Consider the following 16,195-nt stretch of genomic DNA (forward strand, 5'->3'; position numbering starts at 1 on the left):
CTCTCGCGGGCTGCTCTCGGCTCTCGAGGGCGGCTCTCGCGGGCTGCTCTCGGCTCTCGCGGGCGGCTCTCGCGGGCTGCTCTCGGCTCTCGCGGGCGGCTCTCGCGGGCTGCTCTCGGCTCTCGCGGGCTGCTCTCGGCTCTCGCGGGCGGCTCTCGCGGGCTGCTCTCGGCTCTCGCGGGCGGCTCTCGCGGGCTGCTCTCGGCTCTCGCGGGCGGCTCTCGCGGGCGGCTCTCGGCTCTCGCGGGCGGCTCTCGCGGGCGGCTCTCGCGGGCTGCTCTCGGCTCTCGCGGGCGGCTCTCGCGGGCTGCTCTCGGCTCTCGCGGGCGGCTCTCGCGGGCTGCTCTCGGCACTCGCGGGCGGCTCTCGCGGGCTGCTCTCGGCTCTCGCGGGCTGCTCTCGGCTCTCGCGGGCGGCTCTCGCGGGCTGCTCTCGGCTCTCGCGGGCGGCTCTCGCGGGCTGCTCTCGGCTCTCGCGGGCGGCTCTCGCGGGCTGCTCTCGGCTCACGCCGGCTCTCGCGGGCTGCTCTCGGCTCTCGAGGGCGGCTCTCGCGGGCTGCTCTCGGCTCTCGCGGGCGGCTCTCGCGGGCTGCTCTCGGCTCTCGCGGGCTGCTCTCGGCTCTCGCGGGCTGCTCTCGGCTCTCGCGGGCTGCTCTCGGCTCTCGCGGGCTGCTCTCGGCTCACGCCGGCTCTCGCGGGCTGCTCTCGGCGCACGCCGGCTCTCGCGGGCTGCTCTCGGCTCACGCCGGCTCTCGCGGGCTGCTTTCGGCGCACGCCGGCTCTCGCGGGCTGCTTTCGGCGCACGCCGGCTCTCGCGGGCTGCTCTCGGGGCACGCCGGCTCTCGCGGGCTGCTCTCGGGGCACGCCGGCTCTCGCGGGCTGCTCTAGGCACTGCCCCCTTTCTCAGCACTGGCTGATAGCACAGAGTCATAGCTTGCAGGTTCTTACCCTCTCTATTTTGCTCAGATCTCGGGGCCAATATTCAGCTGGTGCTGGAATCGCTGTCTGCGCTGTCCCGGGCCCCCAGCTGCTGCCTCCGTGTCTTCTCCCTCAGTGACTTCACCACCTTTGTGCCCATGCTGGAGCTGGCGCACGCCGTCCTCAGGATCTTCCCACAGCTTCAGCTGCTGTCACTGAGCTACGACCTGGAGAGTCCCAGTGAGTGGGTGCGAGCGGCGGAGGTGACGGTGCCGTGTGCAGGTGTGACATCCTCTGCTGGGGTCGGGGAGGCCGCCATTCTGTCGCCTCACTCATGCCTTCTTACGGTCTCTGCAGAGAATCGGCTGCAGACACTGGAGCTTCGCTTCCCTCAGGACCCCGTACAGGTGGAGCGCCTCGTGTCCGTGCTGACGGCGTCTCGCTCTCTGCTCGAGCTCTCTCTGGATAACGCCACGTTTCCAGGCCAGGACGATCTGAGGCGTGTCCTGCGGGTGATTGCAGGTAGGTACGTCTCCTCTGCATGGGCGCTGTACGGTGGCTACACTAATGTCCTATGGGAGCCCCATTACCTGCGATGCGCCCTGATCACAGAGACCTGTCTCTTACAGGATGTGTACACTGTGTGCAGACATTACAATACTGGTCCTGTATTATACCCCAGAGCTGCACTCACTATTCTGCTGGTGCAGTCACTGTGTACACACATTACATTACTGATCCTGTATTATACCCCAGAGCTGCACTCACTATTCTGCTGGTGCAGTCACTGTGTACATACATTACATTATTGATCCTGAGTTACATCCTGTATTATACTCCAGAGCTGCACTCACTATTCTGCTGGTGCAGTCACTGTGTACATACATTACATTACTGATCCTGAGTTACCTCCTGTATTATACCCCAGAGCTGCACTCACTATTCTGCTGGTGCAGTCACTGTGTACATACATTACATTACTGATACTGAGTTATATCCTGTATTATACCCCAGAGCTGCACTCACTATTCTGCTGGTGCAGTCACTGTGTACATACATTACATTACTGATCCTGAGTTACATCCTGTATTATATCCCAGAGCTGCACTCACTATTCTGCTGGTGCAGTCACTGTGTACATACATTACATTACTGATCCTGAGTTACATCCTGTATTATACTCCAGAGCTGCACTCACTATTCTGCTGGTGCAGTCACTGTGTACATACATTACATTACTGATCCTGAGTTACCTCCTGTATTATACTCCAGAGCTGAACTCACTATTCTGCTGGTGCAGTCACTGTGTACATACATTACTGATCCTGAGTTACATCCTGTATTATACCCCAGAGCTGCACTCACTATTCTGCTGGTGCAGTCACTGTGTACATACTTTACATTACTGATCCTGAGTTACATCCTGTATTATACCCCAGAGCTGCACTCACTATTCTGCTGGTGCAGTCACTGTGTACATACATTACTGATCCTGAGTTACATCCTGTATTATACTCCAGAGCTGCACTCACTATTCTGCTGGTGCAGTCACTGTGTACATACATTACATTACTGATCCTGAGTTACATCATGTTTTATACTCCAGAGTTGCACTCACTATTCTGCTGGTGCAGTCACTGTGTACATACATTACATTACTGATCCTGAGTTACCTCCTGTATTATACTCCAGAGCTGCACTCACTATTCTGCTGGTGCAGTCACTGTGTACATACATTACTGATCCTGAGTTACATCCTGTATTATACCCCAGAGCTGCGCTAACTATTCTGATGCAGTCACTGTGTACATACATTACATTACTGATCCTGAGTTACATCATGTTTTATACTCCAGAGCTGCACTCACTATTCTGCTGATGCAGTCACTGTGTACATACATTACATTACTGATCCTGAGTTACCTCCTGTATTATACTCCAGAGCTGCACTCACTATTCTGCTGGTGCAGTCACTGTGTACATGCATTACATTACTGATCCTGAGTTACCTCCTGTATTATACCCCAGAGCTGCACTCACTATTCTGCTGGTGCAGTCACTGTGTACATACATTACATTACTGATACTGAGTTATATCCTGTATTATACCACAGAGCTGCACTCACTATTCTGCTGGTGCAGTCACTGTCTACATACATTACATTACTGATCCTGAGTTACCTCCTGTATTATACCGCAGAGCTGCACTCACTATTCTGCTGGTGCAGTCACTGTGTACATACATTACATTACTGATCCTGAGATACATCCTGTATTATACTCCAGAGCTGCACTCACTATTCTGCTGGTGCAGTCACTGTGTACATACATTACATTACTGATCCTGAGATACATCCTGTATTATACCCCAGAGCTGCACTCACTATTCTGCTGGTGCAGTCACTGTGTACATACATTACTGATCCTGAGTTACATCCTGTATTATACTCCAGAGCTGCACTCACTATTCTGCTGGTGCAGTCACTGTGTACATACATTACATTACTGATCCTGAGTTACCTCCTGTATTATACTCCAGAGCTGCACTCACTATTCTGCTGGTGTAGTCACTGTGTACATACATTACTGATCCTGAGTTACATCCTGTATTATACCCCAGAGCTGCACTCACTATTCTGCTGGTGCATTGGGGGTTCTGACGGTCACTCACTTTCCCCATTGATCTCCAGACGGTAACACTTCTCTGAGACGGTTGAGTTTCCATGATATGAAGATGTCGGACGCTCACTGTGAGATTCTGCACTTACTGAACCATTCCAGACTTGAAGGTGCGTTGTCGGCCCTCTCCCTCCTCGGTTCTGGGGGTTGTTGTCGGCCCTCTCCCTCCTCGGTTTCGGGGGTGGTTGTCGGCCCTCTCCCTCCTCTGTTCTGGGGGTGGTTGTCGGCCCTCTCCCTCCTCGGTTCTGGGGGTGGTTGTCGGCCCTCTCCCTCCTCGGTTCTGGGGGTGGTTGTCGGCTCTCTCCCTCCTCGGTTCTGGGGGTGGTTGTCGGCTCTCTCCCTCCTCGGTTTCGGGGGTGGTTGTCGGCCCTCTCCCTCCTCGGTTCTGGGGGTGGTTGTCGGCTCTCTCCCTCCTCGGTTCTGGGGGTGGTTGTCGGCTCTCTCCCTCCTCGGTTCTGGGGGTGGTTGTCGGCCCTCTCCCTCCTCGGTTCTGGGGGTGGTTGTCGGCCCTCTCCCTCCTCGCTTCTGGGGGTGGTTGTCGGCTCTCTCCCTCCTCGGTTCTGGGGGTGGTTGTCGGCTCTCTCCCTCCTCGGTTCTGGGGGTGGTTGTCGGCCCTCTCCCTCCTCGGTTCGGGGGGTGGTTGTCGGCTCTCTCCCTCCTCGGTTCTGGGGGTGGTTGTCGGCCCTCTCCCTCCTCGGTTCTGGGGGTGGTTGTCGGCCCTCTCCCTCCTCGGTTCTGGGGGTGGTTGTCGGCTCTCTCCCTCCTCGGTTCTGGGGGTGGTTGTCGGCCCTCTCCCTCCTCGGTTTCGGGGGGTAGTTGTCGGCCCTCTCCCTCCTCTGTTCTGGGGGTGGTTGTTGGCCCTCTCCCTCCTCTGTTCTGGGGGTGGTTGTCGGCCCTCTCCCTCCTCGGTTCTGGGGGTGGTTGTCGGAGTTCTCCCTCCTCGGTTCTGGGGGTGGTTGTCGGACCTCTCCCTCCTCGGTTCTGGGGGTGGTTGTCGGCCCTCTCCCTCCTCGGTTCTGGGGGTGGTTGTCGGCCCTTTCCCTCCTCGGTTTCGGGGGTGGTTGTCGGCCCTCTCCCTCCTCGGTTTCGGGAGTGGTTGTCGGCTCTCTCCCTCCTTGGTTCTGGGGGTGGTTGTCGGCCCTTTCCCTCCTCGGTTTCGGGGGTGGTTGTCGTCCCTCTCCCTCCTCGGTTCTGGGGGTGGTTGTCGGCCCTCTCCCTCCTCGGTTCTGGGGGTGGTTGTCGGCCCTCTCCCTCCTCTGTTCTGGGGGTGGTTGTCGGAGTTCTCCCTCCTCGGTTCTGGGGGTGGTTGTCGGACCTCTCCCTCCTCGGTTTCGGGGGTGGTTGTCGGCCCTCTCCCTCCTCTGTTCTGGGGGTGGTTGTCGGCCCTCTCCCTCCTCGGTTCTGGGGGTGGTTGTCGGCCCTCTCCCTCCTCGGTTCTGGGGGTGGTTGTCGGCTCTCTCCCTCCTCGGTTCTGGGGGTGGTTGTCGGCTCTCTCCCTCCTCGGTTTCGGGGGTGGTTGTCGGCCCTCTCCCTCCTCGGTTCTGGGGGTGGTTGTCGGCTCTCTCCCTCCTCGGTTCTGGGGGTGGTTGTCGGCTCTCTCCCTCCTCGGTTCTGGGGGTGGTTGTCGGCCCTCTCCCTCCTCGGTTCTGGGGGTGGTTGTCGGCCCTCTCCCTCCTCGCTTCTGGGGGTGGTTGTCGGCTCTCTCCCTCCTCGGTTCTGGGGGTGGTTGTCGGCCCTCTCCCTCCTCGGTTCTGGGGGTGGTTGTCGGCCCTCTCCCTCCTCGGTTTCGGGGGTGGTTGTCGTCCCTTTCCCTCCTCGGTTCCGGGGGTGGTTGTCGGCCTTTTCCCTCCTCGGTTCTGGGGGTGGTTGTCGGCCCTCTCTGTTGTGAATTCTGTGGCTGAATTCACTCCTGTGGTCACAAGTGGTACTGCAGCTTCTGAGCTTCCTCCCTCAGGTGTTCTGGTGAGCTCGTTGGCTGCTTTGTTATTTAACTCCACCTGATTCTGTCTTCCTTGCTCCTTGTCAATGTTCCAGTGTTGGATCTGAGCTTCTGGATCTTTCCTGTGGCCTGCTGCTCTGCTTAGATAAGTGCTTCTTTGCTTTTGTTGCTACTTTTTCTGTCCAGCTTGTTAATTCGTTTTGCTGGAAGCTCTGAGACGCAAAGGGTGTACCGCCGTGCCGTTAGTTCGGCACGGTGGGTCTTTTTGCCCCCTTTGCGTGGTTTTTTGCTTTAGGGTTTTTTGTAGACTGCAAAGTTCTCTTTGCTATCCTCGCTCTATCTAGAATATCGGGCCTCACTTTGCTGAATCTATTTCATCCCTACGTTTGTCTTTTCATCTTGCTAACAGTCATTATATGTGGGGGGCTGCCTTTTCCTTTGGGGTATTTCTCTGAGGCAAGTCAGGCTTGTTTTTCTATCTTCAGGCTAGTCAGCTCCTCAGGCTGTGCCGAGTTGCATAGGTAGTGTCAGGCGCAATCCACAGCTGTCTTTAGTTGTGTTTAGGATAGGTTCAGGTATTGCGGTCTACAGAGATTCCACGTCTCAGAGCTCGTTCTATTGTTTTTGGGTTATTGTCAGATCACTGTATGTGCTCTGATTGCTGGCACATTGTGTTACTGGATTGCCTACATAACAGTACAAGGAGCCAACCTAATGATTCTCAATAGAGGGAAAAAAGAAGTTCTGACGTCATTTTTTTTTTCTCAGCTCTGTGTTCAGTCTTTTTTTCCCCTAGACATTAGGGTGCTTCAGGACACAGCTGTGGACATGGATATTCAGGGTCTGTGCTCTTCAATGGATAATCTCGTTACAAATGTACAAAGGATTCAAGATACTATTGATCAGAAATCTATGCTAGAACCAAGAATTCCTATTCCTGATTTGTTTTTTGGTGATAGAACTAAGTTTCTTAATTTCAAAAATAATTGTAAGCTATTTCTGGCCTTGAAACCTCATTCTTCTGGTAATCCTATTCAACAGGTTTTGATTATTATTTCTTTTTTGCGCGGTGACCCTCAAGACTGGGCATTTTCTCTTGCGCCAGGAGACCCTGCATTGAGTGGTGTCCATGCGTTTTTCCTGGCGCTCGGATTGCTGTACGATGAACCTAATTCAGTGGATCAGGCTGAGAAAAATTTGCTGGCTTTATGCCAGGGTCAGGATGATATAGAAGTATATTGTCAGAAATTTAGGAAGTGGTCAGTACTCACTCTGTGGAATGAATCTGCGCTGGCAGCTTTGTTCAGAAAGGGTCTCTCTGAGGCTCTTAAGGATGTCATGGTGGGTTTTCCTATGCCTGCTGGTTTGAATGAGTCTATGTCTTTGGCCATTCAGATCGGTCGACGCTTGCGCGAGCGTAAATCTGTGCACCATTTGGCGGTATTGTCTAAGATTAAACCTGAGCCTATGCAGTGCGATAGGACTATGACCAGAGTTGAACGACAAGAACACAGACGTCTGAATGGTCTGTGTTTCTACTGTGGTGATTCCACTCATGCTATTTCTGATTGTCCTAAGCGCACTAAGCGGTTCGCTAGGTCTGCCGTCATTGGTACTGTACAATCCAAATTCCTTCTGTCCATTACCTTGATATGCTCTTTGTCGTCGTTTTCTGTCATGGCGTTTGTGGATTCAGGCGCTGCCCTGAATCTGATGGATTTGGATTATGCTAAACGTTGTGGGTTTTTCTTGGAGCCTTTGCGGTGTCCTATTCCGTTGAGAGGAATTGATGCTACACCTTTGGCCAAGAATAAACCTCAGTACTGGGCCCAGCTGACCATGTGCATGGCTCCTGCACATCAGGAGGTTATTCGCTTTCTGGTGCTACATAATCTGCATGATGTGGTCGTGTTGGGGTTGCCATGGCTACAAACCCATAATCCAGTATTGGATTGGAACTCTATGTCGGTATCCAGCTGGGGTTGTCAGGGGGTACATGGTGATGTTCCATTTTTGTCTATTTCGTCATCCACTCCTTCTGAGGTCCCAGAGTTCTTGTCTGATTATCAGGATGTATTTGAAGAGCCCAAGTCCGATGCTCTACCTCCGCATAGGGATTGTGATTGTGCTATCAATTTGATTCCTGGTAGTAAATTCCCTAAAGGTCGATTATTTAATTTATCCGTGCCTGAACACGCCGCTATGCGCAGTTATGTGAAGGAATCCCTGGAGAAGGGACATATTCGCCCATCGTCATCACCACTGGGAGCAGGGTTCTTTTTTGTAGCCAAGAAGGATGGTTCGCTGAGACCGTGTATTGATTACCACCTTCTTAATAAGATCACTGTTAAATTTCAGTATCCCTTGCCATTGTTATCTGACTTGTTTGCTCGGATTAAGGGGGCTAGTTGGTTCACTAAGATAGATCTTCGTGGTGCGTATAATCTGGTGAGAATCAGGCGAGGAGATGAATGGAAAACTGCATTCAATACGCCCGAGGGTCATTTTGAGTACCTGGTTATGCCGTTCGGACTTGCCAATGCTCCATCTGTTTTTCAGTCTTTTATGCATGACATCTTCCGTGAGTACCTGGATAAATTCCTGATTGTGTACTTGGATGACATTTTGATCTTCTCAGATGATTGGGACTCTCATGTGAAGCAGGTCAGAATGGTTTTCCAGGTCCTGCGTGCTAATTCTTTGTTTGTGAAGGGATCAAAGTGTCTCTTTGGTGTGCAGAAAGTTTCATTTTTGGGGTTCATCTTTTCCCCTTCTACTATCGAGATGGATCCGGTTAAGGTCCAAGCCATCCAGGATTGGACTCAGCCGACATCTCTGAAAAGTCTGCAAAAGTTCCTGGGCTTTGCTAATTTTTATCGTCGCTTCATCTGTAATTTTTCTAGCATTGCCAAACCATTGACCGATTTGACCAAGAAGGGTGCTGATTTGGTTAATTGGTCTTCTGCTGCTGTGGAAGCTTTTCAGGAGTTGAAGCGTCGTTTTTGTTCTGCCCCTGTGTTGTGTCAACCAGATGTTTCTCTTCCGTTCCAGGTCGAGGTTGATGCTTCTGAGATTGGAGCAGGGGCGGTTTTGTCACAGAGAGGTTCTGGTTGCTCAGTGTTGAAACCATGTGCTTTCTTTTCCAGGAAGTTTTCGGCTGCTGAGCGTAATTATGATGTGGGCAACCGAGAGTTGCTGGCCATGAAGTGGGCATTCGAGGAATGGCGTCATTGGCTTGAAGGAGCTAAGCATCGCGTGGTGGTATTGACTGATCATAAGAACCTTACTTATCTCGAGTCTGCCAAGCGCTTGAATCCTAGACAGGCCCGTTGGTCGTTATTTTTTGCCCGCTTCGATTTTGTGATTTCGTACCTTCTGGGCTCTAAAAATGTGAAGGCGGATGCTCTGTCTAGGAGTTTTGTGCCCGACTCTCCGGGTTCATCTGAGCCGGCGAGTATCCTCAAGGAAGGAGTCATTGTGTCTGCCATCTCCCCTGATTTGCGGCGAGTGTTGCAAAAATTTCAGGCGAATAAACCTGATCGTTGTCCGGCGGAGAAACTGTTCGTCCCTGATAGATGGACTAGTAAAGTTATCTCTGAACTTCATTGTTCGGTGTTGGCTGGTCATCCTGGAATCTTTGGTACCAGAGAGTTAGTGGCTAGATCCTTCTGGTGGCCATCTCTGTCACGGGATGTACGTACTTTTGTGCAGTCCTGTGGGATTTGTGCTAGGGCTAAGCCTGTTATGTAGGCAATCCAGTGACACAGTGTGCCAGCAATCAGAGCACATACAGTGATCTGACAATAACCCAAAAACAATAGAACGAGCTCTGAGACGTGGAATCTCTGTAGACCGCAATACCTGAACCTAACCTAAACACAACTAAAGGCAGCTGTGGATTGCGCCTGACACTACCTATGCAACTCGGCACAGCCTGAGGAGCTGACTAGCCTGAAGATAGAAAAACAAGCCTGACTTGCCTCAGAGAAATACCCCAAAGGAAAAGGCAGCCCCCCACATATAATGACTGTTAGCAAGATGAAAAGACAAACGTAGGGATGAAATAGATTCAGCAAAGTGAGGCCCGATATTCTAGATAGAGCGAGGATAGCAAAGAGAACTTTGCAGTCTACAAAAAACCCTAAAGCAAAAAACCACGCAAAGGGTGCAACAAGACCCACCGTGCGGAACTAACGGCACGGCGGTACACCCTTTGCGTCTCAGAGCTTCCAGCAAAACGAAATGACAAGCTGGACAGAAAAAGTAGCAACAAAAGCAAAAAGCACTTATCTAAGCAGAGCAGCAGGCCACAGGAAAGATCCAGAAGCTCAGATCCAACACTGGAACATTGACAAGGAGCAAGGAAGACAGAATCAGGTGGAGTTAAATAACAAAGCAGCCAACGAGCTCACCAGAACACCTGAGGGAGGAAGCTCAGAAGCTGCAGTACCACTTGTGACCACAGGAGTGAATTCAGCCACAGAATTCACAACATAAGCCCTGCTGTTCACGTGCCAGTGGGTTGCTTTTGCCCTTGCCGGTCCCAAAGAGGCCTTGGACACATATTTCGATGGATTTCATTTCTGACCTTCCCGTTTCTCAAAAGATGTCAGTCATTTGGGTGGTCTGTGATCGCTTTTCTAAAATGGTCCATCTGGTGCCCTTGGTTAAATTGCCTTCCTCCTCTGATTTGGTGCCTTTGTTCTTCCAGCATGTGGTTCGTTTGCATGGCATTCCTGAGAATATTGTTTCTGACAGAGGTTCCCAGTTTGTTTCAAGGTTTTGGTGAGCCTTTTGTGGTAGGATGGGCATTGACCTATCTTTTTCCTCGGCTTTCCATCCTCAGACTAATGGCCAGACCGAACGAACCAATCAGACCTTGGAAACATATCTGAGATGTTTTGTTTCTGCAGACCAGGATGATTGGGTGTCCTTTTTGCCGTTGGCTGAGTTCGCCCTTAATAATCGGGCCAGCTCGGCTACCTTGGTTTCTCCATTTTTTTGCAATTCTGGGTTCCATCCTCGTTTCTCTTCAGGACAGGTTGAGTCTTCGGACTGTCCTGGTGTGGATTCTGTGGTGGACAGGTTGCAGCAGATCTGGACTCAGGTAGTGGACAATTTGACCTTGTCCCAGGAGAAGGCTCAACTTTTCGCTAATCGCAGACGCCGTGTGGGTCCCCGACTTCGTGTTGGGGATCTGGTTTGGTTATCTTCTCGTCATATTCCTATGAAGGTTTCCTCTCCTAAATTTAAACCTCGTTTTATTGGTCCGTATAGGATTTCTGAGGTTCTCAATCCTGTGTCTTTTCGTTTGACCCTCCCAGACTCCTTTTCCATACATAACGTATTCCATAGGTCGTTGTTGCGGAGATACGTGGCACCTATGGTTCCATCTGTTGAGCCTCCTGCCCCGGTTTTGGTGGAGGGGGAATTGGAGTATATTGTGGAGAAAATTTTGGATTCTCGTGTTTCTAGACGGAAACCCCAGTATCTGGTTAAATGGAAGGGTTATGCTCAGGAAGATAATTCCTGGGTTTTTGCCTCTGATGTCCATGCTCCAGATCTTGTTCGTGCCTTTCATGTGGCTCATCCTGGTCGGCCTGGGGGCTCTGGTGAGGGTTCGGTGACCCCTCCTCAAGGGGGGGGTACTGTTGTGAATTCTGTGGCTGAATTCACTCCTGTGGTCACAAGTGGTACTGCAGCTTCTGGGCTTCCTCCCTCAGGTGTTCTGGTGAGCTCGTTGGCTGCTTTGTTATTTAACTCCACCTGATTCTGTCTTCCTTGCTCCTTGTCAATGTTCCAGTGTTGGATCTGAGCATCTGGATCTTTCCTGTGGCCTGCTGCTCTGCTTAGATAAGTGCTTCTTTGCTTTTGTTGCTACTTTTTCTGTCCAGCTTGTTAATTCGTTTTGCTGGAAGCTCTGAGACGCAAAGGGTGTACCGCCGTGCCGTTAGTTCGGCACGGTGGGTCTTTTTGCCCCCTTTGCGTGGTTTTTTGCTTTAGGGTTTTTTGTAGACTGCAAAGTTCTCTTTGCTATCCTCGCTCTATCTAGAATATCGGGCCTCACTTTGCTGAATCTATTTCATCCCTACGTTTGTCTTTTCATCTTGCTAACAGTCATTATATGTGGGGGGCTGCCTTTTCCTTTGGGGTATTTCTCTGAGGCAAGTCAGGCTTGTTTTTCTATCTTCAGGCTAGTCAGCTCCTCAGGCTGTGCCGAGTTGCATAGGTAGTGTCAGGCGCAATCCTCAGCTGCCTTTAGTTGTGTTTAGGATAGGTTCAGGTATTGCGGTCTACAGAGATTCCACGTCTCAGAGCTCGTTATATTGTTTTTTGGGTTATTGTCAGATCACTGTATGTGCTCTGATTGCTGGCACACTGTGTCACTGGATTGCCTACATAACACCTCTCCCTCCTCGGTTTCGGGGGGTAGTTGTCGGCCCTCTCCCTCCTCTGTTCTGGGGGTGGTTGTCGGCCCTCTCCCTCCTCTGTTCTGGGGGTGGTTGTCGGCCCTCTCCCTCCTCGGTTCTGGGGGTGGTTGTCGGCCCTCTCCCTCCTCGGTTTCGGGGGTGGTTGTCGGCCCTCTCCCTCCTCGGTTTCGGGAGCGGTTGTCGGCTCTCTCCCTCCTTGGTTCTGGGGGTGGTTGTCGGCCCTTTCCCTCCTCGGTTTCGGGGGTGGTTGTCGGACCTCTCCCTCCTCTGTTCTGGGGGTGGTTGTCGGCCCTCTCCCTCCTCGGTTCTGGGGGTGGTTGTCGGCCCTCTCCCTCCTCGGTTCTGGGGGTGGTTGTCGGCTCTCTCCCTCCACGGTTCTGGGAGTGGTTGTCGGCCCTCTCCCTCCACGGTTCTGGGGGTGGTTGTCGGCCCTCTTCCTCCTCGGTTCTGGGGGTGGTTGTCGGCCCTCTCCCTCCTCGGTTCTGGGGGTTGTTGTCAGCCCTCTCCCTCGTCGGTTCTGCGGGTGGTTGTCGGCCCTCTCCCTCCTCGGTTCTGGGGGTGGTTGTCGGCCCTCTCCCTCCTCGGTTCTGGGGGTGGTTGTCGGCCCTCTTCCCCCCCACTCATGTCTCTCTCTCCCTGTAGAGATGAAGTTCTCGTTCTGCCGCCTCTTTGAAGAGGGGTCCGGTGATTTTCTCGTGGACTTTGTTGCAGCCATCAAGAGAAACCCGAATGTGAGGATCTTGAAGCTCAGCGGGAACCGGCTGGGTAATGAGCTCCCAATATTCACCTGAAAATGCTTGGTTCTCAGATCCTGGGGGAGGTGCAGGGCTCTCAGATGCAGGGGTCCTGGGGGGCTCTGATGCGTGGGTCCTGGGGGGGTTCTGGGCTCTCAGATGCGGGGGGTCCTGGGTTAGATTCTTGGCTCTTAGATGCGGAGGTCCTGGGGAAAGGTTTTGGGCTCTCAGATGCCGGGGATCCTGGGGAAGGTGTTGGGGTCCTGGAGAGGCGCTGGGTTCTCAGATGCAGGGGTCCTGTGGGAGGTGCTGGACTTTCAGATGCAGGCGGTCCTGGGGGGTGCTGGGCTCACAGATGCGGGGTCGGTGCTGGGCTCACAGATGCGGGGGTCCTGGGGGAGGTGCTGGGCTCTCAGATGCGGGTGTGCAGGGGGAGGTGCTGGACTTACAGATGCGGGGGTCCTGGGGGAGGTGCTGGGCTCTCAGATGCGGGTGTGCAGGGGGAGGTGCTGGACTTACAGATGCGGGGGTCCTGGGGGAGTTGCTGGGCTCTCAGATGTGGGGGTTCTGGGGGAGGTGCTGGGCTCTCAGATGTGGGGGTTCTGGGGGAGGTGCTGGGTTCTCAGATGGGGGGGTCCTGGGGGAGGTGCTGGGCTCTCAGATGCGGGGGTCCTGGGGGAGGTGCTGGGCTCTCAGATGCGGGGGTCCTGGGGGAAGTGCTGGGCTCTCAGATGCGGGGGTTCTGGGGGAGGTGCTGGGCTCTCAGATGCGGGGGTTCTGGGGGAGGTGCTGGGCTCTCAGATGGGAGGGTCCTGGGGGAGGTGCTGGGCTCTCAGATGCGGGGGTCCTGGGGGAGTTGCTGGGCTCTCAGATGCGGGGGTCCTGGGGGAGGTGCTGGGCTCTCAGATTCAGGGGTCCTGGTGGAGGTGCTGAGCTCTCAGATGCTGGGGTTCTGGGGGAGGTGCTGGGCTCTCAGATGCTGGGGTTCTGGGGGAGGTGCTGGGTTCTCAGATAAGAGGGTCCTGGGGGAGTTGCTGGGCTCTCAGATGCGGGGGTTCTGGGGAAGGTGCTGGGCTCTCAGATGCTGGGGTCCTGGGGGAGGTGCTGGGCTCTCAGATTCGGGGGTCCTGGGGGAGGTGCTGGGCTCTCAGATGCGGGGGTCCTGGGGGAGGTGCTGGGCTCTCAGATGCGGGGGTTCTGGGGGAAGTGCTGGGCTCTCAGATGGGAGGGTCCTGGGGGAGGTGCTGGGCTCTCAGATGCGGGGGTCCTGGGGGAGTTGCTGGGCTCTCAGATGCGGGGGTTCTGGGGGAGGTGCTGGGCTCTCAGATGCGGGGGTCCTGGGGGAGGTGCTGGGCTCTCAGATGCGGGGGTCCTGGGGGAGGTGCTGGGCTCTCAGATGCGGGGGTTCTGGGGGAGGTGCTGGGCTCTCAGATGTGGGGGTTCTGGGGGAGGTGCTGGGTTCTCAGATGGGGGGTCCTGGGGGAGGTGCTGGGCTCTCAGATGGGAGGGTCCTGGGGGAGGTGCTGGGCTCTCAGATGCGGGGGTCCTGGGGGAGGTGCTGGGCTCTCAGATGCGGGGGTCCTGGGGGAGTTGCTGGGCTCTCAGATGCGGGGGTCCTGGGGGAGGTGCTGGGCTCTCAGATTCGGGGGTCCTGGTGGAGGTGCTGAGCTCTCAGATGCTGGGGTTCTGGGGGAGGTGCTGGGCTCTCAGATGCTGGGGTTCTGGGGGAGGTGCTGGGTTCTCAGATGGGAGGGTCCTGGGGGAGTTGCTGGGTTCTCAGATGCGGGGGTTCTGGGGAAGGTGCTGGGCTCTCAGATGCTGGGGTCCTGGGGGAGGTGCTGGGCTCTCAGATTCGGGGGTCCTGGGGGAGGTGCTGGGCTCTCAGATGGGAGGGTCCTGGGGGAGGTGCTGGGCTCTCAGATGCGGGGGTCCTGGGGGAGTTGCTGGGCTCTCAGATGCGGGGGTTCTGGGGGAGGTGCTGGGCTCTCAGATGCGGGGGTCCTGGGGGAGGTGCTGGGCTCTCAGATTCGGGGGTCCTGGTGGAGGTGCTGAGCTCTCAGATGCTGGGGTTCTGGGGGAGGTGCTGGGCTCTCGGATGCTGGGGTTCTGGGGGAGGTGCTGGGTTCTCAGATGGGAGGGTCCTGGGGGAGGTGCTGGGCTCTCAGATGCGGGGATCCTGGGGGAGGTGCTGGGTTCTCAGATGCGTGGGTTCTGGGGAAGGTGCTGGGCTCTCAGATGCTGGGGTTCTGGGGGAGGTGCTGGGCTCTCAGATTCGGGGGTCCTGGTGGAGGTGCTGAGCTCTCAGATGCGGGGGTTCTGGGGAAGGTGCTGGGCTCTCGGATGCTGGGGTTCTGGGGGAGGTGCTGGGTTCTCAGATGGGAGGGTCCTGGGGGAGGTGCTGGGCTCTCAGATGCGGGGATCCTGGGGGAGGTGCTGGGTTCTCAGATGCGTGGGTTCTGGGGAAGGTGCTGGGCTCTCAGATGCTGGGGTTCTGGGGGAGGTGCTGGGCTCTCAGATTCGGGGGTCCTGGTGGAGGTGCTGAGCTCTCAGATGCGGGGGTTCTGGGGAAGGTGCTGGGCTCTCAGATGCGGGGGTTCTGGGGGAGGTGCTGGGCTCTCAGATGCTGGGGTTCTGGGGGAGGTGCTGGGCTCTCAGATGCTGGGGTCCTGGGGGAGGTGCTGGGCTCTCAGATTCGGGGGTTCTGGGGAAGGTGCTGGGCTCTCAGATGCGGGGGTCCTGGGGGAGGTGCTGGGTTCTCAGATGGGAGGGTTCTGGGGGAGGTGCTGGGCTCTCAGATGCGGGGGTCCTGGGGGAGGTGCTGGGCTCTCAGATTCGGGGGTCCTGGGGGAGGTGCTGGGCTCTCAGATGCGGGGGTCCTGGGGGAGTTGCTGGGCTCTCAGATGCGGGGGTCCTGGGGGAGTTGCTGGGCTCTCAGATGCGGGGGTCCTGGGGGAGGTGCTGGGCTCTCAGATGCGGGGGTCCTGGGGGAGGTGCTGGGCTCTCAGATGCGGGGGTTCTGGGGGAGGTGCTAGGCTCTCAGATGCGGGGGTCCTGGGGGAGTTGCTGGGCTCTCAGATGCGGGGGTCCTGGTGGAGGTGCTGAGCTCTCAGATGCTGGGGTTCTGGGGGAGGTGCTGGGTTCTCAGATGCGGGGGTCCTGGGGGAGGTGCTGGGCTCTCAGATGCGGGGGTTCTGGGGGAGGTGCTGGGCTCTCAGATGCGGGGGTCCTGGGGGAGTTGCTGGGCTCTCAGATGCGGGGGTTCTGGGGGAGGTGCTGGGCTCTCAGATGCGGGGGTTCTGGGGAAGGTGCTGGGCTCTCAGATGCTGGGGTTCTGGGGGAGGTGCTGGGCTCTCAGATTCGGGGGTCCTGGGGGAGGTGCTGGGCTCTCAGATGCGGGGGTCCTGGGGGAGGTAGTGGGCTCTCAGATTCGGGGGTCCTGGTGGAGGTGCTCGGGTCTTGGTGTCTGGTTCTGTGGGGCCACAATTGACTTCTTGT

The 16,195-nt window shown here is 55.5% G+C and overlaps 1 protein-coding gene across 1 annotated transcript; it reads left to right on the forward strand.

Annotated features, from left to right (window-relative positions):
• The first annotated feature begins 749 nt into the window (after positions 1–749).
• Positions 750–12,757, forward strand: LOC138654417 (leucine-rich repeat-containing protein 41-like). The gene is made up of 4 exons (XM_069743429.1): positions 750–1,199; positions 1,275–1,439; positions 3,608–3,706; positions 12,609–12,757. Exons 1-4 carry the CDS (start codon positions 1,076–1,078, stop codon positions 12,755–12,757), a joined length of 537 nt encoding a protein of 178 aa, XP_069599530.1. The 5' UTR covers positions 750–1,075.
• Positions 12,758–16,195: the final 3,438 nt, after the last annotated feature.

Source organism: Ranitomeya imitator, unplaced genomic scaffold (assembly GCF_032444005.1).
Source record: "Ranitomeya imitator isolate aRanImi1 unplaced genomic scaffold, aRanImi1.pri SCAFFOLD_1394, whole genome shotgun sequence".
Classification (NCBI taxonomy): domain Eukaryota; kingdom Metazoa; phylum Chordata; class Amphibia; order Anura; family Dendrobatidae; genus Ranitomeya; species Ranitomeya imitator.